This window comes from Metarhizium brunneum, chromosome 1 (assembly GCF_013426205.1).
Source record: "Metarhizium brunneum chromosome 1, complete sequence".
Classification (NCBI taxonomy): domain Eukaryota; kingdom Fungi; phylum Ascomycota; class Sordariomycetes; order Hypocreales; family Clavicipitaceae; genus Metarhizium; species Metarhizium brunneum.
The window spans coordinates 9,164,960-9,190,821 of NC_089422.1; the positions used below are offsets into that span (position 1 = coordinate 9,164,960).

The following is a 25,862-nucleotide window of genomic DNA, read 5'->3' on the forward strand; positions in this document are numbered from 1 at the left end:
ACGAATAGACGTCACCAAGTGGGTGCTTGCATTCGTGCATTCGTGCACTCGTCCCGTGCAATGCGATACAATCACGCTCTTGCTTCTCTTGCTCTTCAACTCGACCTCGTCACCTCCATCCCCTTCTGCACATGTTTGTTTGCGTTTTGAACATTCTTCTGACCATTAGAATTTTTGTTTGGACGACACCATTGGCCATATCAAGTGATACCCGCTGGGAGATTTTTTTTTTTTTTTGGGTTCTTGTCGATTTCCGGGATTACTGGTTCTGAAACGAATGTGTTTACCCATACCGTTCACGAATCCACGCTGTACCAGACGGCCCGCTCAAACGCCCGTCGTGAATATATACCCCTTTACCGAGATTCTTTCATAAGGGGCCATCTGTCCACGCACCGGTGACGTGCACGCGATAGACGAAGCACACCTCACCAAAGACAAGCATCAGTCCCCGAAGCTCTGCAATATGGCGGCTGCGGGACAATCATCCATCACTGTTGCTGGTACGAGAACACGTCGTGCAAGACGCGCGAGAGCTACTTGCAATCATCACCATCAGCAAGGAACTAACGCAGTCATAGTTCGCGTACGGCCATTCACAATCAGGGAGGCAGCCCAACTGTATGTTGCGCCGACGACAACCGCAATCGTTTGTAGACCGTGACCAGAGGCACTGACGAAGCATCAGACAAAAAACCGATGACAGCCCCGTCTTCCTCGGGGATGGCTCCCTCGCAGGCCCAGCCCCCAAGCTGCACCAGCGAGGTCTACGCAGCGTGATCAAGGTCGTAGATGACCGCTGTCTGTATGTGGCATCATTCCCTCATTGCACCACTATGCCTATGCTAATCCTCAGCAAAAGTGTTTTCGACCCCCCAGAGGACAACCCCGTGCAACGATTCTCCAGATCCGTCGTCCCCACGTCCAAAAAGGTCAAAGACCAAGTCTTTGCGTTCGATCGCGTTTTCGACGAAAACACTACCCAGTCCGATGTCTATGAAGGGACAACCAAGAACCTATTAGACAGTGTCCTTGACGGCTACAACGCCACTGTTTTCGCTTACGGCGCTACCGGCTGCGGAAAGACACATACCATCACTGGCACCGCTCAACATCCGGGTATTATCTTCCTGACCATGCAGGAGCTGTTCGAGAAAATCGACGAGCGAAGCCAGGAAAAGTCGACAGAGCTTAGCTTGAGTTACCTCGAAATATACAATGAAACAATTCGGGATCTTTTGGTCCCTGGTGGAAGCCAAGGTGGTCTGATGCTCAGGGAAGACAGCAACCAAGCTGTAACGGTCTTCGGTCTAACAAGCCATCACCCCAAGAATGTCCAAGAAGTCATGGACATGATTATCCAAGGCAACGAGTATCGAACCGTGTCGCCAACAGAAGCAAACGCCACGTCGTCTCGGTCGCACGCGGTATTGCAAATTAATATATCTCAAAAGGACAGAAACGCCGACGTCAATGAACCGCATACCATGGCCACCCTCAGCATCATCGACTTGGCCGGATCTGAGCGTGCATCGGTGACGAAAAACCGCGGCGTGCGCCTGACCGAAGGCGCCAATATCAACAAATCTCTCCTGGCATTGGGCAGTTGCATCAATGCGCTTTGCGACAAGCGCCAGCGCGCCCATGTCCCCTATCGTAACAGTAAGCTCACTCGACTGCTAAAGTTTTCGCTAGGCGGAAACTGCAAGACAGTCATGATTGTGTGCGTATCCCCTTCTAGTGCCCACTTCGATGAGACGCAGAATACACTGCGCTATGCAAACAGGGCCAAGAACATCCAAACCAAGGTTACTCGCAACGTCTTCAACGTCAATCGCCACGTCAAGGACTTCTTGGTTAAGATTGATGAACAGATGGCTCTCATCAATGAGCTCAAAGCGCAGCAGAAGGATGCGGAACAGTTGTTCTTTGCCAAATTCCGCAAGCAATGCGATAAGCGAGATGGCGTCGCTCGAGAAGGTGTGTTGCGCCTTCGCGCAGCTTACGACCACTCCGCTGCGGAGCGCCAGGAGCGCATTGCTACTATGAAGAAGCTCAAAGCCTTTGAGAGACGAATTGCCATGTTGACCGGTTGGATTGCTGCGTTTGATACCGTTTGCGAGCAGAGGGCAGATAACGACTCTATGCCCCAGAACTTGATTTCTATTCGAAAGACTGCTCAAGGCATTCAGGTGGAGCTTGAAAACAGTCGCCAACATATTCACCAGAAGCTTGAAAAGGCAACGTGGGAGCGGGCAATCGATACCGCACTTTCCCACAGTCTGCAACAACTCGAAGGCCTAGAGGGCATCGACAGCGGCGAACATGCTACGTTGACCCGGGAGGCAGAGCTCCTCAAAGCCAACTTTGGTCGAGAAGCCTACCGTGAAGTCCTCGAGCAAGAAAAGCTCGGCGATGCAGCCATGATGCAAATGCTTCTTACTGCCCAGTTCGAGATGCTAGCGTCGCTTTCCGATACTCTGGCCATGGATGAGGAGAGCGCTGTCGCTCAGGCGAAACAGATTATCCACAAACTTCTCGACACGGGATATACTGCTGCGGGGCAGGTGGTGAAACCTGACGGTTCTCTTCCCGTGCTAGAAATCTTCCCGCCAACTCGGAAAGGCACACCGAAGCGGAAGAAGAGCCTTGGGGCGTACGTCAAACCCATTGCTCCTCTAGCGCTTGCTGCTGTTCAGAGCGAGCATGTGTTTGCTAGCCCGATGAAATCGTCGCCAAGAAGACGTAAGGTGCTTGGCACGGCGAAGAAGGGAATCAGCTTCACACCAGTCAAAAAATCCAAGCCCAGGAGTGTCCGATGGAGAGATGACGAAAGCGAAGACGGAACTCTGGCCGATTTTGCAAACACACCGCAGCAGATGGACGCAACCCCTGATCAGTCGTCAGCAGAGAGGACCCCAATTCCGCCACCGCAACCAACCTATCTTGTCGAGGATGAACAAAACCGCGAAACATCGAGCCCCAGGATTGAGGCGCCAGAGGAGGAACAGGCGGCCACACCAGCTTCCAAGCCGGGGCGATTCCAGGCTGGTTTTCTATCAAAGACCCGAATGTCAGTGCAGCCACAAGGCTCACCATTGCTACAAGCCCCAATGCTCAGCCGAAGCGTGTCGTCCAGCTCCCCCAACTCTGGCAGGTTGTCGCCGCTGCGAACACTGGATGTCTCTAAGACGGGCAACTTGTCGCCGCCGTCATTGCCAGCCGCCCATCGCAGCAGGTTAAGTCCCCCGCAGCCGACATCGTTGAGGGGCATTGTGGACGAGAATAATCCCCCGATCCAAGGGACACCTAGCTCCGGCTCAGACTCTGAGTCGAGCATGATTGATGTTCGCAAGCTGCGGAGTGCCATACAATCAGCCAAAGCTCGCAGGCCGAGTGCCTTGGGCGGAGTAGTCGCTGCTAATGGAAGACGCGTCTCGTCGATATCCACCATCCCCGAACGAGCTATGCCACGCCCTAGCATGCCGTCGGCGTTGGCCAGCAGCACAAATGGCATCTCGAGGGCTCGTCGTGGTAGCCTGGAACGACGGAAGAGCCCTCCGCTCACCTGCTCACCGCCCGAGTTTAAAGGCGACCGAAACCTGACCGCTGGCCAGGCTAGGCGGATGAACCTAGGAGGGAGTGTCCGACTGGAGAGTACAGCAAGTAGCCCGCGAGACGGCTTGAAAGAGGCACCACGTCGCGTTACTATTAGTGTCGGGTCGACGCCTGCCTCTCATCGACGCCAGGAGACCAGAGGAGCTACGGCATGGCGATAAGCCCGTGTTCAACAAGAACATCATCCTTAACTATGTAGATTTTTCCTTGTTTCTCTCTCTTCTCCTTGATCCAGCCGTCTTTTGCACAGGGCTGTGTTGGACGACGCGGTTGCGATTTCATTTTGGCAGAGGCATACTGGCGTTTGGATCATACAATGAATGAGTTTTGTATTTTCCGTAGAAGAATGGCATAGCTGTTAATTTACTCTTGATATAATTTTCTACTGAAGTGGACTAATTTGGATTCTGCAACTATATATTTGAAGCATAATGACGAGGCAACTATTGCGTCTTGGGGGTATAAGCAGCGTTGAGAATGCAACGTCCATCGCCTGCTCTGCACTTGTAGTGCTCCAGAGCTACATATATCTACCATCTCGGGCATGCGCTTCTAAATCATTCGTACTGCGTATTTCCATAATGCTGCGGCATTCAAACATTGGATATCTTCTGGTTCTGTTACGTCGTATTACATGTACTGTTTGTTGTTGTTGTTGTAGACTAGGGACGATGGCGGGGTTCTCCTGTTCGCGAAGCAAGTCGTCCTGAGAGGTTTTCTTTGCCAAAAATGCCTTGTTGAGCAATTACCCGCAGCAGACGGTGGCTTCCTGGGCGGCGCTCGTTTGTTGACCGCTGCCGAGTTTGGCGTAAGTCATGGGAAGTGACGGAGTGCATGCACTGCAGATTGTGTAGAGGAGGAGAGGACGTACCCGAGGGGAAGAGTTTCCCACTGGAAGATGAAGGCGCCGAAGAATGAGCCGAGGAAGATGCACAGGATGATGTAGCCGTTGTAGTACATGGCCAACTGTGGTTTGGTTAGCATTTTGCAAAGCATTTTCGAGCAGGATGACACCCCCCCGCCCCCCCCCCAACACACACACAGACACACACGCACGCACACACGCATGCAAGGACAACGTACCAGCATCAGAATGTAGGCAACGACAAAGGCTAGCAGGTGCAAAAACGCCCGGATGCCCTGCTGCAACACGTTTGGTCGAAACGGAGGGACCACGGCGCACGAGGTGATGGCCGCGCCCTCCTTGCTGCCGACGGAACCGGTGGCTGCTGCGGCGGCAGGGCTAGCCGAGGACTGGAACTTGGATACGTGCTGGCGGACGAGAAATCTGTCGTATTCCTTGATGGAGCGGCGGAGGAACTCGAGGACCATGCCGAGGAGGAAGACGCCGATGCAGGAGCCGGCGAACATGCCGGTGGATGTGATTTGCCATTCGGACGAGAGGAAGCATGAGCCGACGGTGTTGAGGTTGAAGAGCATCTGAGGGATTCCATGTTAGTCACTGGACTGTGGTCTCGCCGGATGGGGATTTTGGGAGGAGGGGGTTGAGTCGTACGGAAATCTTGCATCCGTTGCCCATGCCCTCCATGTCGTGGCCGTGGCTGTGGCTGTCGGCAGTTGAGGTTGGCATGGACATGGCGGTCGGGGTGCCAGTCATGCCCATGTGCATGGTAGAATGATCCATATCCATTGTGAATGTGCGTTGCGATGGTGCTCAATGTATGTATGGTGTTGTGAGGCTGGGTCTATGATGGTGTGGGCGTGTAGAGAGCGAGACTAAGAGGGGTCAGGTTTCCCAGCCCAAGGCAGAGGCAGGCCCGGCCGATCTTATAGCAGCAGGTAAGGCAAGGCTCATGGGCCAAAAATATCTCCTGTGTACGAGTAACGGACCACAGAGTCGTGTCTGACGATGCTTCGGTGCTGCCCCGGCCACGGAACTTTATTGACTCGCCGGGCCTTGGTGAAACCTTGAGTCGGGAGTGGTGAGTCGTGTGTAAACTAGCGCAATCTGCGCTTCTGGCAGACCGGGAAGGCCTGTGCTTCATGGTTTCGTTTTGTTTGGTCTTGTGGGGAGAGATGCGACCAGCCGTTGGGCTTGGGTCGTCGGCTGTTATGAGGTGATGCTGAGAGTATTTGAGCAAATTTCCTGGTCGTGCAAGCTGTGGTATTGGATTGAAGGAGTGCAGCTGTGGAGATTTTGGCTGGGGTGCGAAAATGCCAAGTCTCTGGTGGACAAGGTGGTGCAGCTGGATTCAGAAGGAACGAAGGGCGAGGTAGGGATTTGATTGGTGAAAAGCGGGACGCCAGTGTCGGGAGTCGGCTGTCAGGATTTTGGGCGTCGATTGCCTCAACCTCTGAATTTTGCATCCCTCCAAGGCGTCCACGTGAGGTGAATTCGGAATTTCCATCCTGTCCACGACAACTGGTGATGCGTCATGGGCGTTCGTGTCATGCATGGTTAGAATTCATGCTCATCTCTTTTCGCAGGGTACAGAATGTACACACATTTGCGCCATCACTTTCTCATGTAATAGCCGTATCAGGTCTCAATCCACGGACTCGTTCTTGGCCTCTTTTCTCCAACGTCCAGAATGCGCCCACTGTATGACGAAACACGGCAAGCTATAACGCGATGGCGCAAAGTACAAGTGCAGGACCAACGCCGATGCGGTTCATCATGAGCAATGCAAAAACTAGTTCCTCCAACCGCAAACAAACACCTGGCTAGTTTCAAGCTTCCGCTGGCTACCGCAACGGGGGCAAGGCGGCCAGCACGGGTGGTGGTATCTCCGATGACACGGTTAATTGCAGTCTGGTGCTTTGCAAGCATCTCACGGCTATAGAGTTGCGTAGTTGTTCAACGCAGTGCACGGGCAAAACCATCGCGATACCCCCATTCGCATTAGGGCAGCGCACCTCGTAGCTTGTACGCAGCCGCACTACATACAAGTCAATCAAGATTATCAAGACATATCACAATGTATTGGCGAGACTAGTGGTCTTCCACGCCCAGCGGCAAGCAATGCATGGCAGGAATCTTCTGAATCTAGTTCGCAGTGGCCACAGTCCATTTGAGGGCGTCTGGGACGTTGGGCGACTCATCCGCGAGATAGGGGGAATCATTCCCATAATCACCAAGGGGCCCAACAACAGTGTCAGCTTCTTCCATTGCTGCCATGTGTCTTAATGACCCCGATTTTGCTAACCATGCTTAGTATTTCCATGTCAAAACTTCCAACATGCCCGACATGGCTGCTCGTCTAGCTCGCGGCCATGTCAACATGCCAGATTTCGACGGGTTAACTATCGAGATACAGGCCGAGGAGGTTTGTTTCGAGGTAGCCGTCTACAACTTTCTGCGATGGGAGACGGAGATCTTGGCGTCTCGTCTGCTGTACCCTTGCGTACTGGTTCAGCACCAAGGGCCAAAACTTGTCATTCCTCGGGACCTCAGTGGTCGTCAGCTGTTTGTCTTTGAGAGCTTTGAAGGGGAGAATGATGTTTGGACGGATCTCACCCTTTTAATAAGGTGTGCTACCCCCCGTTCTTCAACAGCGCACCCTCGCCAACTCTTCCCAATAGCTCCTACTTCTTGGCGACTGTTCGGAACGAAGGTGACATGATCGGATGGGAGGAAGACGAGGAGACGGTCGGACACATTGCTTTAGCGGCCAGGCAGTCTCATTTGCGCGCAGTCCCGCCAATACTCTATTTGGCATTCACAAAATGACCATCACAAAGAAGGAGAATGGCCGAGTGCATGTTACGTCGCTGTAAAACTGACAAACAGGCTGCATATGGCTTTCCATTGCCTCTGATCCTTTGGTGGCAGCCGGCCCCGTCGATTTAATTACGAACAGGCAAGGCGCTCCCTCCATCCCAAGGCTACTGAAAGACGCGGCTCGTGCCGCGCCGGGCTACGAAGTGGCCATCCTGGTAGAAAGACTTCCGCTACCTGTTGTATGCGCTGCGAGACTGGCGTGGCAGCAACTCGGAGGAGTTCTTCGGTGCCTTGGAAGAGGGCTGAAAAATATATGACAGAACTGGAGGCTCCCTGAATCGTGGCACCAAGCTTGACTCACTCTTCCAGAGAGCTACGCGTGTCGAATTGGTCTTGGTCTCTCTGTACTGTCCATTTTGGCCGAGACGACATAAGCTATAAGCTGTACGCCCGGGACCATTCAGCGAATACCGGCCCGCCATAACCGCTAATGCATTGATGGAGCGCATGAACCGGGCGGCGAAATGGGAGGACCCGAGTTGTTTGGGATTCACGGAATGTAAAGCCAAGATAGTAAGCAGACTGTAAGGGATAAACAAGCATCAGTTGAAGAAGAGACTGAGGTCAAGATGATCGATCTATGAAGGGTTGGTCGATCGGGGCGGCGCCAACCCTCACAGACTACAAGAAATGATGACATCTCAAGCAACGGACTGACGTATAATCCAATTGACAACATGGCCGTAATTTTTGACTGTGCAAGTAGCCGCATACACCAGCGATAAGTAGAAATCTTGACCGCGTAAATGCAGTTATCTCGATATCTCTCAACTTTAGCATACATTGCCATGGCATATCTGCACAAATATTCACTGCGCCGTGATCTGTCTGGTAATTACCACTGGGAAAGCCTCTGTGGACGTGCACTCCCCAACCATATCCATCAGTTCACGCCAGCAAACCAGGCCGCAATTTCCGCCACATTGTGATCGACAATGTCCGGCTGCTCATAATGCTGGAAATGAGACACGCCATTGTCCCAAACGAGCTTCTTGTTCTTCGTGGGGATAGAGTCATAGTGGCGCTTCGCAGACGCCGCGTTCATGCAGTTATCTCCGTGAATAATCAACGCAGGCTTTGTGAGCTTGGCCACCCCGTCCACGGTACTATAGCCAAAGTGATCGACGTCACTCATGACGGCGTACCGGTTGTCAAAGTTCTTGAGAGTCCACGGGCCGTACCACGACCAGGCAACCGGGCCCGGCAGCCCAGCGAGCGAACCGACCTCCGGATCGGCGGCCTTCGGGTCGACCAGCGGCTGGTACACGACCTCGCCCGTCTTGTCGTACAACTCGCGGGCTTTCCGGGCCCGTTCCAGCCTGGCCTTGTAGAGGGCCTCGCCCTGTTCCTGGGTGGGCATCTTCATCGAGCCCACGTCTACGCCGGGCTCGGGGTTGACACAGCCCGAGCAAATCATCCAAATGTCGGTTTCGCGGTCCCGGTAGTAGCCTGTTACGGAGGCGACGCCGCGAACTCGCTGGTCGTAGGAGGCAATGTCGAGGCATTCCGGGCCGCCCTGGCAGATGCCGACCAGGAACAGTCGGTTGCTGTCAACGTCTGGCAGGCTTTGGAGATAGTCCAGTCCGGCTACCACGTCTTCGTTTTTCATTTTGGGATTCTCCAGCCGGCGCGGCTGTCCGGTGCTCTCGCCGACGGTCCGAGGGTCGAAGATCAGGGCGGCGTAGCCCTCGTCGGCAAGTCGTGTGGCGTACTGCAAGGGCGCCTGCTCTTTGATGAAGGAATACGGCCCGAGAAGGACGACGCCGGGGGGGTTGCTGACATTGGTTGGCTTGTAGAGAATGCCGGCGATTGTCTCCCCGTTGGATGGGTAGGTGACCTTCTGCACCTTATAATTGCCGTGGGAGACCATGGTGACGGAGGAAATGTAAGCTTTGTATCAAGGAGTAGGCTGATTTTTGATTAAATCATCTATTATTGTCGTCCTTTGCGGAGAAGACACGGCATTTTTATATTTAAAATCCGTTCACATGGTTTACATGTCGGGAGGGACTGTTGTCATGCCCCGATGCAGTGTAACCGTTAAACTTTGTCAGATTGCGGCGGACGGTCAAAGCGTGTCATAAAATTCGGGGAATGGCCTTGAAATTCAATCGAGGCTGAATCGTGGCCATGGCAATGGGAGGAACTTGTGTACGCAAGCTTTCGGCGATAGACAGTTTCGGAGATAGCTCCACGTCTTGACTCTTGACTCTTGAGCCGCCGCCACCAGCCAAACAGCCACGTAAGCAGGCTGCATCTGTATTCATCGGAGAAAAACCGGGCATACTGTCGGCGCATTCATGATTGTTGGGACTCGTCTTGTACGACTGTTGTACCATCTGTCGGCGACTCCGCGACGCACGGCAAGAAACCTATCGGGATTTATACGTAGTTACGTAAAGCGTCTGGGATAGTGCTGCAAGGAATGCATGGGGTTCCTTGAAATAGGGTTAAATAGTGCCCTTAATAGACAGTTTGTGAATGTTTCTGAGGATGTCGCAGAGGCCGCCTCCCAACGATTTCGTGATCCTCTTGGCGCTTTAACTCCGATTAGCGAGGCCTGCAATCGGAGACCAGTAATTATTCATGCCATAATTCTTGTATAATGTGTCAGAGATGATCAAGATTCCGTCTTTTGCGACTCGCTGTGCCACCCCCGAGACAGGCTTCAAAGTCGCCATACTGGAAGTGAATTTAAATGTCACAATTACACGAGGGCTACGGTCCCAAGACCTAGGGCAGAAGGCTCGCACCACTTCTTGTATAAATAGAGCTCTTTGTCGACTAGGCCTTCAGGAAAACAAAGGACCTTTAGTACCAAAGACTGTAAGCTGTACCTGTAAAATGTCCGGATCGTTTGGTAACTTTTGGTTTCCACAAGTTATCGACCAGGTTCTCTGCACCATGGAAATGGCAAGGCCCGTCTATGGAAAGGCGTTTTGGCCAAGTCATATCCCGCAAACCCATCAATGATTGTACTCGTAATCAGGAGATTCTCTGACTAGGAGCCCCAGCGCAATAAACAAGTAAGCAATCCAGCCCAGCGCCTCTCCCCAACCTGCGTGGAGCAAGCTTCATGGACCCAAAGTCGGAGCTATCGCTCTCACTCGACCATCTGTCACATTGGACATATCATATCACTATCACAGCACCGGCCGACTCTCGATCCCAACGATAGTTGCACGAGGAGGGCCACAAGCCAGTCAGGCCGCAGATCTCACCGCTCCTTGCATGCTAGGTACATAAGACCTTTTTGTTACAAATAGCACAAAGAAAACCAAGCGTCCTTGATGCCAAAGAGAGCGGTGAGATAGAATTGAGCCCTTCGTTCCGGGTCCTTGTATCCAAGCCCTGGTCACACCATCCCATGCCAGGTCAAACAACATGATTCCGGCTGATCTTGGCACCAGCGGCGTCGTAGTAATCAACGGTACAGTGATTCCGCTTATCGTTTCGGCTAGTGTGCCAGCCTTTCCTAAAGGCTGGTGTCAGTGGCTTGATTGCGATGAGAACCGCCGTCAACTTAGACGACTGTGGCACGTACAGCCCCGGCAGGTGCTTGGCTAACAACCAAATTGATGACATCCGTCTTCTCCGTGGCATCGCTTGAGTACATGTTAAACGGGCTGAAGGTAACATTGTCAGCATTCATGATGAACATAGATTCGTGCTCTAGCTGGGATAGAGAAGTATTGGTATTGGTTGAGAATAAGAACATCTTGAAACAATACTCTGGCGAGCTCACATCAATTTATTCTTGCTGTCCAGCTAGACCACCACCCTTTCAAAGAACCTGCGTTGGTGATTGCAGTGCATGAGCGGTGGTACCATCATGGTCAATGTTGAGGTTTTGCTTGGCCGGCCACAGCTAACTGTCCAGTTAACTTGCTCTTGGGTCAATGCCAGGTACATCATCGACCAGTCTCTCGACACCATTCTATAGCGTGACAACCAACAGCATGTACCGGGCGCCTATTGCAGCGTGCGAGATGCTCGTGGCCGTCATGTCTGGTGGTCTGTGAGAGATGCCAGTGCTGGCTTCTTAGTCATGGTTCGAGTATGTGCCATCTGTTGCACAAAAAATGGGCGTGGCCACGCCACAAGTAATTGTCTGTTAATACCCCCCTATATCCTGCGACACCATCATGCAGCTTCTCTCGTTCCTTTGATTACTCATCCAGTCTCTCAGGACTTTGAACTCTCCCATGACCACCTTGCATCTATTTCAAAACACCACATCAGGTACCTCTCGGACAACGCACCTCTACCACAGGCATGAGCGCATCCCGTCCTCCCACACCACCAACAGGACCCGTGAAAGATGATGAATGGAGGTTCAAAACAATTACTTCGCCTTGCGAGTGGGTGGAGGACTACCGCCCAGGTGGCTACCACCCCGTTTTGCTCGGCGATATGTTCAATAATGGCCAGTACAAGGTGATTCGAAAGCTCGGCGAGGGCTCTTACTCGACTGTGTGGCTGGCTCGTGACCTGAAGTATGGCCATCTTTGCATCATCTTTATCCTCGTTACTCATTCCGTCCCAGAAACTCTACATATGTCGCCTTGAAGATTCTTGTCTCGGCAAACCGGGCATCAGCTGAGCTGCAAATCTTGCACCACATTGCCAAAGCCGCACCAGCAAAGGCAGCCCAGCATATCACGCAGCTACTGGACAAGTTTGAACACCGCGGACCCAATGGCGTCCATACGTGCCTGGTACTTGAGCCCATGGGCCCGAATGTGAATACCATGGTCGAGGAGTTGCCCCAGTTCAAACCTCGAATGTGGGGGATGGTGGTTCGCTATCCGATTCGGATGGCAAAGAGCATCCTCAAGCAATCATTACAAGCACTGGCATTTCTTCACGAGAATGGTATCGCTCATGGAGACTTTCAGCCGGGAAACATGCTCTTCGCTGTGGATAATATCGACATGCAACCCGAGGACGCGCTGCGCCAAGAGGAAAATGTGCAAACCCAGTCAATCTCGCCGCCAGTGCAGAGGCTGGACGGCAAACAAGACAAGTGGGCGCCTCGATATCTTTGTATTGCGCAGCCGCTGGCGCCTTTTACCGAGTATGACAAAGGCTTCAAGATTAAATTATCCGACATGGGTGGCGGTTAGTACCTCTAGTTGCGGACGACCTCTCTTTATAGATGTCTACTTACGCTTGAAACAGCATACTTCTTTACGAACCCGCCAACGAAGTCCATTACGCCTCTCGGACTTCGGCCTCCCGAGTTGGTTCTTACCGGCGCCATCAATAAAACCCTCGATATCTGGAGTTTCGGCTGCCTTATTTTTGAGCTCATCACTGGACAACCTCTCTTCTGTGTACCAGGCTCCAAGTTTGAAGATGACAACCATCTCCTCTCTCTTACTGCCAGGCTCGGCGCCCTACCCGATGAGCTTTTTACGCATTGGAAGACGTCGACGCTCTATTTCACTGAGAGGGAGCTATTTAATTGTCAGCTCGGAGGAGTTGCGAAAGGCGGAGAACCGCTCATGCTGGAGCAGACGTCCATGGAGGACTGGTTCGATCAGGCATGCCCGGATCTTGATGAGGAGGAAGGCCGCCAAGTCAAGGCGTTGATTCGGCGGATTTTGCAGTACGATCCTGCCAACAGACCCTCGCCTGCGGAAATCTTGTCTGATACGTGGTTTAGAGAGATGGAGGTGGAGAGCGGCCAGTCCAAATAAAGGTAACGAGAGTGCATGGCGAGTGGCATACCGTCAAGTAGACAAGTAAGAATCTGGCCATCTGTTTTGGCCAGAATATCTACGGCGCCAGAATATCAGCATTTTCACAGTAAAAGTGGTGTGTATAGCATACTTGAGAACATTTCAAAGTATAGTATTCAGGGCGGATAAAATATTCCCTCTTTAGATTGAAGCCGCAAGAAGTGTAGGAAATTAGTTGTATGTGCGCAAGGTCACGGTGCTGGACAGGTAACATGCTAGTACTGGCGAGCCATCTGTTTCAGTCAAGACTAGTCTACTTCACGCTCCTAGCAACATTGTGCTTGAATCGTTGTTCTTGGGTTTGGTGGCTGATATTCAAATACCAGTCCCTCAATGCGTGACTGAAGTTTTCCCATTTATAACCCAGCTTGAACTCGAGGTATTATCTCGTTTCTTATAGCGCAGCTTCGATTTGGCATGAAAATCTCCACATTATTATCATCGTAGGGCATGGCAAATACATTAATCCGGAACACCGTTACAGAAGCGGGACAAAGGGTTGCTTGGGGTTCGAAATAGCGAGATCGTTTCTTGAAAAGGGAAATCCCAATAACGAATGCACCTAGACAAAGCGAAACGCACATCAGTTAGCATTATTATGGATGCAAACATTCTGAAGGGTGAAGGATGATTCTATAAAAGTGACAAACTCAGACCTGCCGGCATAGCTTCACTGCGAGTAAATTCACTGCTTGTACAAACGCAGAGGCAGCATTCACTGTCAGCTCGTGGGACTTCTGGTTTGCTGGAACAGTTTGCTCCGCGTCAACTGGCATACCTTTCAATCAGCGGCTTTATGGTTCCAGGTCAAGAAATGTTGCAATTAGATGCTGTTTCGGGAGCAACGGCCTTGCAGTCGTCGCATGTAGGGATAACCGAAGGATTAGAAGACGTCAATCTGCCATTTTCAGTACTCTCAGCTAGAGTTAGAACAGGTCACCTCTGTGATGAAGAGACTTGAAAACCTGCACTACCCGGGATTTTCATATTTCCCTCCACCTTGGGCTGCGAAGCTGCCACTCGCCCATCGGATAAAGCTGTGCGTGGTACATGACTATGCGTATATTTTACCTTGAGGGCGTAAGTCACATCCACCAAGGCTCCTTCCACTTGATTTTTAAACGCCCCAGCCCTTTTCTTCTTTTCTCCAGTCTTCTCTTCTCTTTTCTTTTCTTTTCACACCAGTCCTTTCCTACTACCAAAATCCCCAAACATCATCACAGTTGTTACCATCCCACGCCGAATGTCATATCTGGTTCCAGCATGGCCACTTTTCATCCGTTCCCTCGTCTACCATACGAACTTCGTGCTAAGGTATGGGCGTTGGCAGCTGAGCCTCGCGAGGTTCCAATCAGAGCCAAGTACGAGCACGATGATCGCTTCGAGGAAATTTTGTACCTGATATCGCCGACACCTGTACCAGCAGTTCTACATACCTGTCGGGAAAGTCGCAAGGAAAGCCAATATGAGAAGATGTTTTACTTTCAAGAAACTGAACCACGCTACGTCTGGGTCAATTTTGACCTGGACATGCTCGCGGTTGGCCGAGCTTTTCTCGATCACGTTGTCCACAATAAATCCCGTGTACGCCGGTTCAAGTTCGAGTACGAGTATGAGGATGACGAGTGGGATTTTGAAGATTACGAAGAGTCATGGTTCCCAAACTTGGTGGAATGTCATGTGGTTGTTGGGGATATGAGCGGATGTACGAGATTCTGGAATGAAGATTACTGGCTGTCTAAGCAAGAGGACTTTGTATTCATTGATAAGAAAACTGGCAAGAGGATGAATGTTTGCGAGCTTGGCGATATGGTGGAGAGGTTACTTGTACAACGTCTCGGGCTCATTGGCATGATGGCAATCAGAGATTAGGAGTAGAACTTTGAGATCACTTGCCGCGACATCCAGACAAGGACCATGTATTAGGAGACGAAAAAATTCGGAGGTTTTAGCATAGTGGGCACAGAGGGCCGTTGCTGTTGCTGCAACACCCGGGAATATCACCTCGACATTATTTCCCAGAGATGAACCAAGCACACAATGCGATGCCTAATCAGTTGTGCCTATAGAATGATATTATCGAGGCCATAGAGCATGCCCATGCGTCCAAGGCTGTAGTGATTGCCCGAGTTGTTTATAGCCCTTGACTGGAGGATCTGAGGGTTGGTTGTGAGCTGATCTGATCGGGACAAGTCCGGCCTGAGAAGGCGCTTGCACTTGTTGAGGGCGTAACTGATCTTGACGATCCTCACAGAACAGGAAACGGTTGGTGCACTGTATGTCAGTAAGGAGGAGTATTCGCTGCTCAGAACGCAAAGGGACTTCGTCTCCCAATCACTCGTTAGGCGCAGACTCGACATCACTTTCGTGACTTTAGCTAGTGTTGGACTGCCAAAAGTCTGACGTCCTCAATCAGATGCAAATCTATCATGCCATATACCCTTTTAACAAATAGCGAGGAGCACCGATTCGCGGGGGTAAAATTAAGTCGAGGAGCTCCAGAGACACGGAGAATGAAGTCAGAAGGTTCCAAGAGCGCCGCATAACAATGCTTTCATCTGTTGAATGTGCGGTCCACCCTCTTGAGGCGAGAAGTTGCACCGGCCTTCCTTATTGCAATCTGTACATTAGCAAGACTGTTGAGTAGCCTTTCAGCGACGTTCTTTGCTTCGTTCAAGGTTATGGTATCTTGTGGGTCTATGATTTATTTGTTGATTTGCCACATGTTAACAGATGAGCAATCTGATGCTAGGATTCACTCCCTTCTACGAGCTCCCTGCTCTTAATTGACCACTCTGAAAGAGTGATCAAGTCTCCGATGGTCATGTTTGCGCAGAGTTGCTGCCTTCTGAGCTCTAATCCGACCGGATCATACCTCCTTCTCGCGAGGGCCGACGCCGGATTACCCTGTAAAACTTTAATAGAACAAGTCATTTAGTCGCTATCCTGATCTACCGCTACATAAATTCACTTATAGTGAGGATGAGTGGAACAGAATTGAGACGCAAAGCCACATAATTTTCATGAGGCTTGTTGTCATTCTGCTTGGCCTTTAACTTCACATTAATTATGGAGCAAATTAGCCAAGATGTGTGTACGTTTTTGCTAATTTCCTCGCTTCCAAGATGTAGTCCAGTACTCGCTATATAGCTTTACTATATCTTAATTGGGAAATTTGCCCCCTGGAGTCCGTCTCTCCTCTTGCCAATACTAGAAGACGGCACCAAGTTCTTAGTGATCCGAAATGCCAAGCCGCCTTCAGGTCACGGACCGGTCCGCCCCTAACGCCCCTGTCTCTCTTGCATGTAGCCAATCGCTGTAGGCGTCCATGTCAAAATGGGACAAGGCCAACTGCCGACCGGGGCATTTGCAGAAGAAAATAACGCCCAGGCTTTGAAAGCATCTCCGTTTTTTCCATGCTCTAGCTTTTTTTTTTTAAACAAAGGTCCATTCACTTTCTGCCTGTGGAATTTGCACAGTTCACCTATTGTCAATGGCTATTTCCGCCGCAGCTGCCCCTGTCTTCAAGCTGCAGGTACCAAAGTGGCCCAAATTTGCGAAGCATCCAGTGTCCCGGGAGCTTCCACCGGAGTTGTTCACCATGGCGCAACTACCTTCAAGCATAACTAGAGCTGCCATGCCCCATATTAGGCTGTCCGACGGAAGTGCCCAATGCAGAAAGGGTGTGCCGAAGTCTGTACAGTGTCCGAAAGAGGAAATTATACTTCGTAAGATGCGGAGAAATCTCCAACTCCGACGGCAGTGTCACATCGTCATCCTTTGCCGACCACAACAATCCCCATCCTGCTCTCCTCACCAGCAGCCCGCCTGACCTTGCAAATGCCGTGCCGGCTCCGGGCCAGCCATGGAACTGGCCAATCTGCCAACGGAGCTGCTGCTACACATCGTCAAAGCCCTTGATCGAGACCGAGACATTTACGCCCTCTGCCGCACCAGCCGGGGCTTTTACAACCTCACGATAGACTACCTCTACCGACACAACGCAACCGCCCCCAACGTTGAGAGGAGCGCAATCCTCTGGGCCGCCAAGCACGGACGAGTCTTGACTGCCGAAAAGGCCCTACTAGCCGGCGTCGATGTCAACACACCGCAGGCTCCGTCGAGCACCCTGCCTCTCGTGGAAGCCGTGCGCTTCGGAAACGCCATCATGGTCTGGCTGCTCCTCGCCAAGGGCGCGGATCCCAACGTGCTGCACGGCAAAGCAGGCACCGTCCTCCACACCGCCGCAGCCCAGTGGGACATGGGCACGGCGACGGCGCTCCTCGAGCACGGCGCCGACGTCCACGCGCAGCGGCTCGACAACGGCGAGACGCCGCTCCACACGGCCATCAACTCGGGCGCCATCATGACAGGCGGCGCAACCGAGATGCTCAGCCTGCTGCTCGACCGCGGCGCCGACGTCGCAGACGCAGACTTTGTCGGCGCGACGCCGCTCCACTGCGCCGCGGCCTGCGGCAACATCGCCGCCATCCACGCCCTGCTCGACGCCGGCGCCGGCGCGATCCTCTCGTCCCGCGGCGCGCACCGCGAAACCCCGCTTCACGCCGCCGTCCGCGTCAGAAACGAGGCCGCGGCCAGGGTGCTCATGCGGCGCGGCGCCGACGTCCAGGCCCCCGACGCCCGGGGCAAGACGGTCTTCTGGCACGCCATCAAGTTCGGGTGCCCTGCCATCCTCGAGATGCTCCTCGACAAGGGCGGCGCTAGTCCCCTGCATCCAAACGGGAACCCGGCCCTCGTGCAGGCCGCCCGCAAGGGACACGCGGCGGTTGTCAAGGTGCTGCTCGCGCACGGCGGCGGCAGCGACATCAAGGCGGACCCGGGCTTGGGAGAATCGGCCATGTTGGCGGCCGTTGCAAAGGGGCACGCTGACGTTGTTCAGGTCCTGCTCGACGCGGGCGTTTACATCTGCACCAAGGACAGCGTCGGCAATACGCTGCTGGTCCAGGCGGCGTTCCGGGGCCACGACGACGTGGTCGATGTGCTGATGCGCAACGGCGTCGCTTTGGCCTCCTCCCGTGAGTGGCCTGCGCGGGCTGGCCGTCCGTCGTAGGGATTCTGCGGACCGAAGGGGCTGACATACGCAACACTTTGCCGATATGATGGACGGAATTCTGGTGATTCCGCAGAGCCGTCGTGTCCGTATGATGTTCTCGAGCCTTGCCATGGTGGCCGGGTGACTGGTATTGGTGTTGCGGCACTGGATAGCGCGGGGTTTAACGTGGGAATCACGCTCTCATCACTGATGTTTCAAGACGACGAGGATCTGGGAATATTTGCTAGAAGAATTAATGTGCTGGGGATGCTAGACCAGCCAGTCTTCTCGGCGCAAGGCCTATAATTTCTGGCCGGTTTGTATCATCGGCTGTGCTTTGCGAGTAGAACCCCTGTAAACCGATGGACACTGAAGGAACTACTCAACCCCTTCAGGTATCCGAGCCAGGTTCCTTGAGAGGGATGGGTCCCGTGCTGGGGGAGCTTCCCCCATCGGTGAGAATAGTGTTTCGATGGCATGTCTAACACACGCCTCAATCTTGCTGCGGACCGCACTGTAGCATGCTGTGCTATACGAGCGTTGTGCTTGTATATATATACGGGACAGTATATCTCAGGGGAGACTGGTGCCAATAAAATTGTTCACGCCATACTACGCAGCTTCTGTGGCCTCCTGTCCCGTGTCTGCTTCGGGCGCCGTCTCCTACGAAGCATTATCCTTCTGCTACTAGCAAGGTCTTGAACGTCAACACTTACCGTCTTGTGAGGGGCGGGTTCCTCAGCATCGACAGTCTTGGCCTTTTCGTCCACCCGCGGCTTGAGGATATTAAGCTCATGACTCATTGCTCGCCGAGGGTGTGTGACTGTGCCACAATGGGGGGTTGTTTGTCTCCCGCCGTGAGTTGTTTGCCGACAAACACCGGGCCCAGGGCCTAGTACTGCTTCTAGGAATCCGTCGGGGTGAGTCGTGCTGTAGATGGGGATGTGGTGTCTGCGTTTATGCCTCCTGTGGCGCTTCCTCCTGGCGGGAAATTCCACCTCTACCGACAGTGTGCATCCCATGTTGATGTAGATTTATTCTTCGGGAGCTGGAGGCACAAGGGAATCAAAGTCCCCCCCAAAAAAGCACTATTAGCGGTAGGATATTTCGTTTGTTATTATGGATATTCTCAAAAGGAGGGAGTTGAGATTTAGGCCATGTTGCAGGAGAAAAGAGGGCATATTGCGTCAGGGTATTTATTGTCGGTGGGTCTGTCTCAAAGTGATTCACCTTTGGGACTTTGTCCGTTAGATTTGTGCTCGGATCTGATTCATTGCTTGCCGTGCGACTGGCTGATGTCAATATTTGTCTCCCAGCACGTCGCACACAGAGCAACGCCGCTTGGATCAGAAACATGAACAACATCAAGAAGCCAACAGAGACGTCACCCAGTCGTTAGGGCATTCTCAAAAACCAACCGCTCCATAACAATATCCCTACCCAGCAGCCTTGGCCCCATTCTCTCCATGATCACCAGACACCACGCCCTCGTCGACATCCTCTGCCAAACCCTTCAAATCAGCCTCGCCCATCTCACCATTCCACCCATTCGCCAACAGGTACGCCCTAAACTCCTCGTCCCGCTTGGCCAGATCCTCGCCCGTCAACCTGGGCACAAAAAAGTACGTGACCAAGACGCCCACCACACCGCATATAGCCGCGACAATAAACGTCCACCTCTTGCCGAACCTATCTTGAATCGGTGTAAACGCCTGTGTCCCCAGAGCAGCACCCGTCTTGCCAATCGCCGCACTGAGGCCGTAGCACGTTCCACGGACGCTGGTGGCGTAGCTCTCCGAGGAAATGAGGCCGAGCATATCGCCCGGGCCCAAGTTGCCAGAACTCTGCATCAGGCCGTAAAAGATGACAAAGAGCGGGATGATGGCGGTGATCTTGTCGTACGCGCAGCCAATGACCAGCCCAAAGACCAGGTATCCTGAGAAGCCCAGCATCATGACGTTCTTGCGGCCCAGCCTGTCGCAGAGGAATGCGCCGAGGAGGACGCCGGGCAGGGCAATGGCGCCGAGGAGAAGCTGCCACTCCGCCGTGCTGCGCAGGGTGCTGCCGGACCTGGAGGCAACGCTGGAGATGATGGTGCCGGAGAAGACGCCGTTGGGGAAGGTGACAAAGTCGTAGAGGAACCAGGCGCCGCAGGTGCCGATCAGCGTTTTCCAATAGTACCTGACGACCAGGCCGTAGGGGACGTGCCTCTTGATGGCGCCGCGGCGGTAGAGCTTGGAGTTGAGCATCTTGAGGCGGAAGTAGAAGACGGTCAGGGGCAGCGCGACGCCGACGCCGAAGCAGACGCGCCACACGGTCGAGAGGTTGGTCTCGCCGGCGGCGGACAGCACGATGAGGAAGACGGACACGGCGAACGGGCCGCCGAACGAGAGGGGGAGATTGGTGACGAGGATGAAGACGGGGCCGCGGTTCGCGGGCGTGTGTTCGTTGGCGGCCTCGGATGCGGACGTGCTGGCGGCAGGGTACTCGCCACCTAGACGGCGTCAGAGTCGCGGAAATTGGCTTGGATCATGATGTACGAGGATCTAGGGAGTGGGCACATCAACTGGGGACGGGGTGGTTGAATATGCGAGACATACCTGCTCCGAAACCGACGATGCCTCTCGAAACAGTCAGCATCCAAAACATGCCGTCGATAGTAACGCCGTGAGAGGCGGTGGCCAGGATGCCGCCGAGAACAATGAGCAGCGTCGTCATGATGATGGCCGTCTTGCGGCCCATGTAGTCGCAGGTCAGGCCGACGACGACCTGGCCCAGGATCTCGCCGACGAGCAGGGCGTTGGAGACGCGGGTGCTGACTTGGGGGGTGTACTCGTTCGGGTATTCCTTCTTGAAGAGCACGTTGGACATGGTCATGAGATTGTTCTGGTAGCCATCCGAGATGAGGGCGAAGCCGGAGCAAAACTAACAACCGTTAGTAGAGTAGGGGCAAGCGGGCATGGGAACCGACAAACGGCCACGTCTATTGGTTCCAGGCTGTGACAAGTCAAGATAATGCGGGCTTACAATTGTGAATACATCAGATAACCTCTGTCGTTTGCTGGAACCCCGCTCGACAGCAGCGACTTGCGCCTCAGAGTCCCCCTTGGTCGTCGCATCGTGATGCTCCCCGGGAACGATATCAACGGCCTCGTTGTCCATTATGCGCAACAACGAGTAGCCGGGACACAAGTCATAGAACAACAAATGAGTGTCAAGCGGCTGCTCTCAACTTTGTTTCTTTTCTCTTGCCCGACCAGGCACGGGCACAGGCACAGGGTATTAGTATCCCAGCAAGTATGGAGAAGCCGAACCACGATGATGCTTCTCGGTCCGCGAATGGACGCGAAAAGGAAGAACGAATCCCCCCAACTAACGAATATGGAAGAAAATTAAAGTCCAACCCCGCATAACTAGAATCCTGCCAACCTTTCATCCCGTACACGTGCCTGGGGCAGAAGATCAGCGTCTTACAGGCTAGCCGTGCCGAGTCCCGAACGAACCCTGGCCGCAGCAAGATGATGATGCAGATGGGACAGAATGAACAGCGCTCTCTATTCATAAGTGGAGGGCTGATTATTGTATTGGACACGTGCGCGGGTTCAAGCAAGGATTGCAAGCACTACATACAGTCGCCCGTCCGCATGGAGATTGGCTCACCATGGCGGTTTTCTCTAACCGAGAGACAAGTACGAAAGTCATGGTTCAAAATGTAGTATGACAACCGGACCCCGTCCCGACCTGCAGATGGTTCTTCTCCACGTTGATTACGCCGTGGGGTCGGCTTTGTGAGGACATGACTGGCTGGTCTCGAGCCTTTGTCCACCTGACGGGCTGGAATTTTTGTGCGAGGTCGAAATTGTCCCGAGACACCTGGGGTCGAAAGCCACTCCATAAGAACGGGGAAGGGGAATAGAGTCTTGTGATATAATGCTGCCTTGCGGGAGTTTAGGGCTAGGCACCTTCGTAGCAGCTTTGTCTTCTAGCCAGCCTCACACATTGAATCTCACAATAACGTCATCAAGCAGCGCCGCAGGCAATCCCTGGTAGGGTTTCCGAAGCGCACATGGAGGGGAAAACAAAAAGAAGCTCTGGGGGATTTGATAGCTCCAGCTAACCTTGAAGCAGCTTCCATCAGCCCAGCCAAAAAGCTTCATATGCGGCGGCAGCAGCCCAAGAGGCCCGAGTTGAACAGCTCCAAAAGCTCCAACTTGGCCACATTATACAGCTTTGCCTGCATATATGGCAAGAGCTCACGTTGGCATGGAACCTAGCAGAAATGCTTTGGCCATGCCAAATCCCCTCACAAGCCTCTGCTGGCCTCAACGCCACGATAATTCCTGTGCCTTGACTCTCGCCAAGCCCAGGTTATAAGCTGTCCGTACGCCGACTGCGAGACGCATCGATTGATTGATTGTCTTCGGGCGCCATTGTATAGCACATCTGGCCTGCCGCGCTTCGCGTTGCCCGGTTTCGCCATTCCCCTTGTCATGAATGACAGGCTTCCGTCGCGCTGGGCTGTAAGAGTGTATCGGACTTGATTGATGGCTCAGCGACGTGGATTCAGATGATATCCTGCACAGTGCCAGTCGTGCAGTCAACGCGACGGCAGGCTCGAGGATTGATCCGTTGCCAGACGAGTCGAAGCGAACACCGCGGTTCCTAGTAACTTTCCACGTGTCAACGAAGAGCTTTGTTGAGACAAACCTGGCAGCTTTCCGCCGGTTGAAAAGTCATTTCAGTGGGCTCTCCGCCTTGAACCGTCGTGGCACAGCTCTACACCGACTTATCACGGTCAAACCAGTAGCAGCAAACACTTGCGCTCGAGCTAACACAGAAGTTTTACTCCGGGGTTGGAGGATATGGTGTTTGGTGACGCTGGACCCTTCGGCCATTCAAACCACTGGTGAGAAGCTGCGTATTCATCCCGCAACCGGAAGGCGCTCTTGCGTATTCGTGCTCAGGGCAAACGCGTGCCCCAGCGAATCAGAATCCTTCTTTTCCGCACCTCCGTACGCCGCTCAAATGAAGAACAGAGAAACAAGCCACTGTCCGCCACATTTGGCCGGGTTTCGGGCATCTTTTGCTGCAGAAGCCGCCTGCACAAGCCACAGCCGACCCATCCCAGTGTGGAGGCAATCTCCGCTTGGAGAAAACCCCTTCTGACACTTCTTTGGCTAATGGCTAATGGCTAATACAAAAACTCTCCATGTTGGGCCTCTTAATTTCTGACGCCTCACGCGTCCCGCTTCCCTCTCCCCAACCTTTCCTCCACATCCTTCCTCTGCCATCTCGACAGCTTCTTTTCTCCTCTAGAGGCCGTTTCCTTACCGGCCGCTGTCTGCTTGAACAACTCTTTCCGCTCTGAAGCCGGTTGCTGCACCCGCGTCACGACCGCGCACAGAAAAGCTGGCCATTGTACTCCTGCGCTTTGCTGCGTCTGGATATCTCTGCGCAACCCCCCTTTTATGAGAATTTCCTTGTCCTTTCAGACACCCACGTCCTCTCCGCCAATTGAGCTGGCTGGCCGGCAAATACTACACAATGGGCGCCATATACTACCTTCTGCACCCCAACCAGCTGCGCTCCATTATCCAGTGGTATGTTTGATGGTCACCCTCAGTACAGCGCCATACGATGCTTTGGCAATGCATTCTACAGAACATGACGGTGACCATGGCTGTTGCTAACACCCATTTGATTACAGGAAGCTCTGGCACAACCCTGTCCACAGGCGCGATCCTTCCACAGAATCGGAAACCTTGAAGGAATGCTTCCGCTTCCTCAACTTGACTAGTCGCAGCTTTGCCGCTGTCATCCAAGAACTCAACCATGAGCTCCTTGTCCCCATTAGTCTGTTCTATTTGGTACTGCGGGGCCTCGATACCATCGAAGATGACATGACGATACCGTTGAGCAAGAAGGTGCCTTTGCTGCGCAACTTTCACGACACCATGGAGGTTGATGGCTGGCAGTACCACGAGAGCCAAGAAAAGGACAGGGAGCTCTTGGAAAAATTTGACGTCGTCATCACCGAGCTCAAAAAGATTAAGCCAACTTACTATGCAATCATCAAGGACATTACCGTAAAAATGGGCCATGGCATGGCTGACTACGCCCAAAACGACGAAATGATCAAGAATGGTGTCAACACCATTGACGACTATGAGCTGTACTGCCACTACGTCGCAGGTTTGGTTGGTGAGGGTCTGACCAGGCTTTTTGTCGCTTCAGAACTAGGGAACCCCAAACTCGCAGAGCGACCCTCCCTGACCGAGTCCATGGGCCAGTTCCTCCAGAAGACCAACATTATCCGTGATCTCCGGGAGGACTGGAGCGACGGTCGCCGCTGGTATCCCAAGGAGATTTGGAGCAGGCACGTGGATAAGTGGGAGGACTTGTTTGACCCAAATTACGAGGACAAGGCCCTGAATTGCATATCAGACATGGTTCTCGATGCCTTAAAACACTGTGAGGAATGCCTCTTCTACATGGCCGGCATGCGCGAACAGAGTGTGTTCAACTTCGTTGCTATTCCGCAAGGCATGGCCATTGCTACTCTGGAGCTGGTCTTCCGCAACCCTGACGTCCTGAAGCGCAACGTCAAGATCACAAAGGGCGACGCCTGCCAGCTCATGACCGAGTGCACACAAAACCTCTACACTGTATGCGAGGTATTCCGCAGATATGCCCGAAGAATTCAGAAGAAGAATGACCCCAGAGATCCCAATTACCTCAACATTAGCGTGCGATGCGCCAAAGTATGCCAGCTCAACTCCAACTCTACTCTCAAGTTGAGCCCGCTGACATGTCAATTAGATTGAACAATTCATCGAGACACTTTACCCCCGTCAAGATCCCAAGCAGCTCAACTTGGAGAATAACCAGAAGCAACGGAATGAGCCAACCATGGACACTAGCGAGACCCTGGTCATGTTTGGGGTTGTTGCCCTGTGTCTGCTATTTGTTTCTGGCCTAATGGTAAATGATGCCCGCCTTGCTACAAACACAAGATGCGGCTCCCAACTAACGCGCCACCCACAGATCGGCACCGCATGGTTATTAGGGGCTCAATTCCCCAATATCTTTAAAGAGGCAAGCATCCTGCTTCAAAAACTAAATGATCCCGCACCAGCGGTCACGACAGCCATAACGACCGCCAGAGAAGAACTGTAAAGACTGAATTCCCCTAAAGCTGCTTCTCTATTATCACTATTGTTTCTCGGACAAATATTCATGCATCTCCTTGTCCTACTAATGAGCATTTAATGGACGAGACAAGGTTCTTGAGCTACATACGACCTTCTAATACGAATAATTTACTTGATCCCACGGCCACCCACTGATTGATTCTCTGCTTTTCCCAGCATCTCCAAGACGTACGTAAATGGGGCGCAGCCCAGCACGGATGTCAAATTGCAATCTGGTCCTTTGATGACCACGGTTGTGCCGAAGAAGTGCTAAAAGTAATCCCCATGCTCCAGGCTTCTCCTGTGGAATGGCCCAACTGAGTCCTTGTCACGACGGGTTGACAGGTGTCGAGACTCTGGTGGCGAGCAACATTCTATAACCCCCTTTTCACCGTGGACTCTATGCTTCTGAAAGAAGATGGAGTGGCTAGGCCCTTCTTGTCGATGCATGTATGGCAGACAGACCAATACCACCAAAGCTTGCTGCTGCGTCGTGTCTAGCGTCCCAGGTCTAC

The 25,862-nt window shown here is 53.0% G+C and overlaps 11 protein-coding genes across 11 annotated transcripts; 6 read left to right on the top strand and 5 right to left on the bottom strand.

Moving 5' to 3' along the window:
• Positions 1-466: 466 nt before the first annotated feature.
• klp5 (Kinesin-like protein 5) lies at positions 467-3,779 on the top strand (the record flags this gene model as incomplete). Its single annotated transcript, XM_014685845.1, has 4 exons — positions 467-503; positions 582-621; positions 689-805; positions 863-3,779. 4 exons carry the CDS (start codon positions 467-469, stop codon positions 3,777-3,779), a joined length of 3,111 nt encoding a protein of 1,036 aa, XP_014541331.1.
• Positions 3,780-4,363: 584 nt separating this feature from the next.
• CTR4 (Copper transport protein CTR4) lies at positions 4,364-5,269 on the bottom strand (the record flags this gene model as incomplete). Its single annotated transcript, XM_014685844.1, has 4 exons — positions 4,364-4,412; positions 4,490-4,584; positions 4,702-5,058; positions 5,135-5,269. 4 exons carry the CDS (start codon positions 5,267-5,269, stop codon positions 4,364-4,366), a joined length of 636 nt encoding a protein of 211 aa, XP_014541330.1.
• A 1,332-nt stretch (positions 5,270-6,601) lies between these two features.
• On the top strand, positions 6,602-7,309 carry G6M90_00g028320 (uncharacterized protein; the record flags this gene model as incomplete). The annotated part of the gene is made up of 3 exons (XM_014685843.2): positions 6,602-6,733; positions 6,795-7,108; positions 7,162-7,309. The coding sequence occupies 3 exons, from the start codon at positions 6,602-6,604 to the stop codon at positions 7,307-7,309; spliced, it is 594 nt and encodes a 197-aa protein (XP_014541329.2).
• Positions 7,310-8,243: 934 nt separating this feature from the next.
• On the bottom strand, positions 8,244-9,230 carry G6M90_00g028330 (uncharacterized protein; the record flags this gene model as incomplete). Its single annotated transcript, XM_014685842.1, has 1 exon — positions 8,244-9,230. The coding sequence occupies one exon, from the start codon at positions 9,228-9,230 to the stop codon at positions 8,244-8,246; it is 987 nt and encodes a 328-aa protein (XP_014541328.1).
• A 1,587-nt stretch (positions 9,231-10,817) lies between these two features.
• Positions 10,818-11,078, bottom strand: G6M90_00g028340 (uncharacterized protein; the record flags this gene model as incomplete). The annotated part of the gene is made up of 2 exons (XM_066130008.1): positions 10,818-10,835; positions 10,905-11,078. 2 exons carry the CDS (start codon positions 11,076-11,078, stop codon positions 10,818-10,820), a joined length of 192 nt encoding a protein of 63 aa, XP_065985800.1.
• A 557-nt stretch (positions 11,079-11,635) lies between these two features.
• On the top strand, positions 11,636-13,062 carry SRPK_0 (Serine/threonine-protein kinase SRPK; the record flags this gene model as incomplete). The annotated part of the gene is made up of 3 exons (XM_014685841.1): positions 11,636-11,856; positions 11,907-12,481; positions 12,542-13,062. 3 exons carry the CDS (start codon positions 11,636-11,638, stop codon positions 13,060-13,062), a joined length of 1,317 nt encoding a protein of 438 aa, XP_014541327.1.
• Positions 13,063-14,367: 1,305 nt separating this feature from the next.
• On the top strand, positions 14,368-14,976 carry G6M90_00g028360 (uncharacterized protein; the record flags this gene model as incomplete). The annotated part of the gene is made up of 1 exon (XM_014685840.1): positions 14,368-14,976. One exon carries the CDS (start codon positions 14,368-14,370, stop codon positions 14,974-14,976), a length of 609 nt encoding a protein of 202 aa, XP_014541326.1.
• A 1,993-nt stretch (positions 14,977-16,969) lies between these two features.
• ANK2_2 (Ankyrin-2) lies at positions 16,970-18,175 on the top strand (the record flags this gene model as incomplete). Its single annotated transcript, XM_014685839.1, has 1 exon — positions 16,970-18,175. The coding sequence occupies one exon, from the start codon at positions 16,970-16,972 to the stop codon at positions 18,173-18,175; it is 1,206 nt and encodes a 401-aa protein (XP_014541325.1).
• A 594-nt stretch (positions 18,176-18,769) lies between these two features.
• On the bottom strand, positions 18,770-18,960 carry G6M90_00g028380 (uncharacterized protein; the record flags this gene model as incomplete). Its single annotated transcript, XM_066130009.1, has 2 exons — positions 18,770-18,820; positions 18,874-18,960. 2 exons carry the CDS (start codon positions 18,958-18,960, stop codon positions 18,770-18,772), a joined length of 138 nt encoding a protein of 45 aa, XP_065985855.1.
• A 633-nt stretch (positions 18,961-19,593) lies between these two features.
• Positions 19,594-21,319, bottom strand: GIT1_0 (Glycerophosphoinositol permease 1; the record flags this gene model as incomplete). The annotated part of the gene is made up of 3 exons (XM_014685838.1): positions 19,594-20,651; positions 20,758-21,082; positions 21,185-21,319. 3 exons carry the CDS (start codon positions 21,317-21,319, stop codon positions 19,594-19,596), a joined length of 1,518 nt encoding a protein of 505 aa, XP_014541324.1.
• A 2,382-nt stretch (positions 21,320-23,701) lies between these two features.
• On the top strand, positions 23,702-25,333 carry G6M90_00g028400 (uncharacterized protein; the record flags this gene model as incomplete). Its single annotated transcript, XM_014685837.1, has 4 exons — positions 23,702-23,757; positions 23,865-24,918; positions 24,977-25,138; positions 25,202-25,333. The coding sequence occupies 4 exons, from the start codon at positions 23,702-23,704 to the stop codon at positions 25,331-25,333; spliced, it is 1,404 nt and encodes a 467-aa protein (XP_014541323.1).
• Between the last annotated feature and the right edge of the window lie 529 nt (positions 25,334-25,862).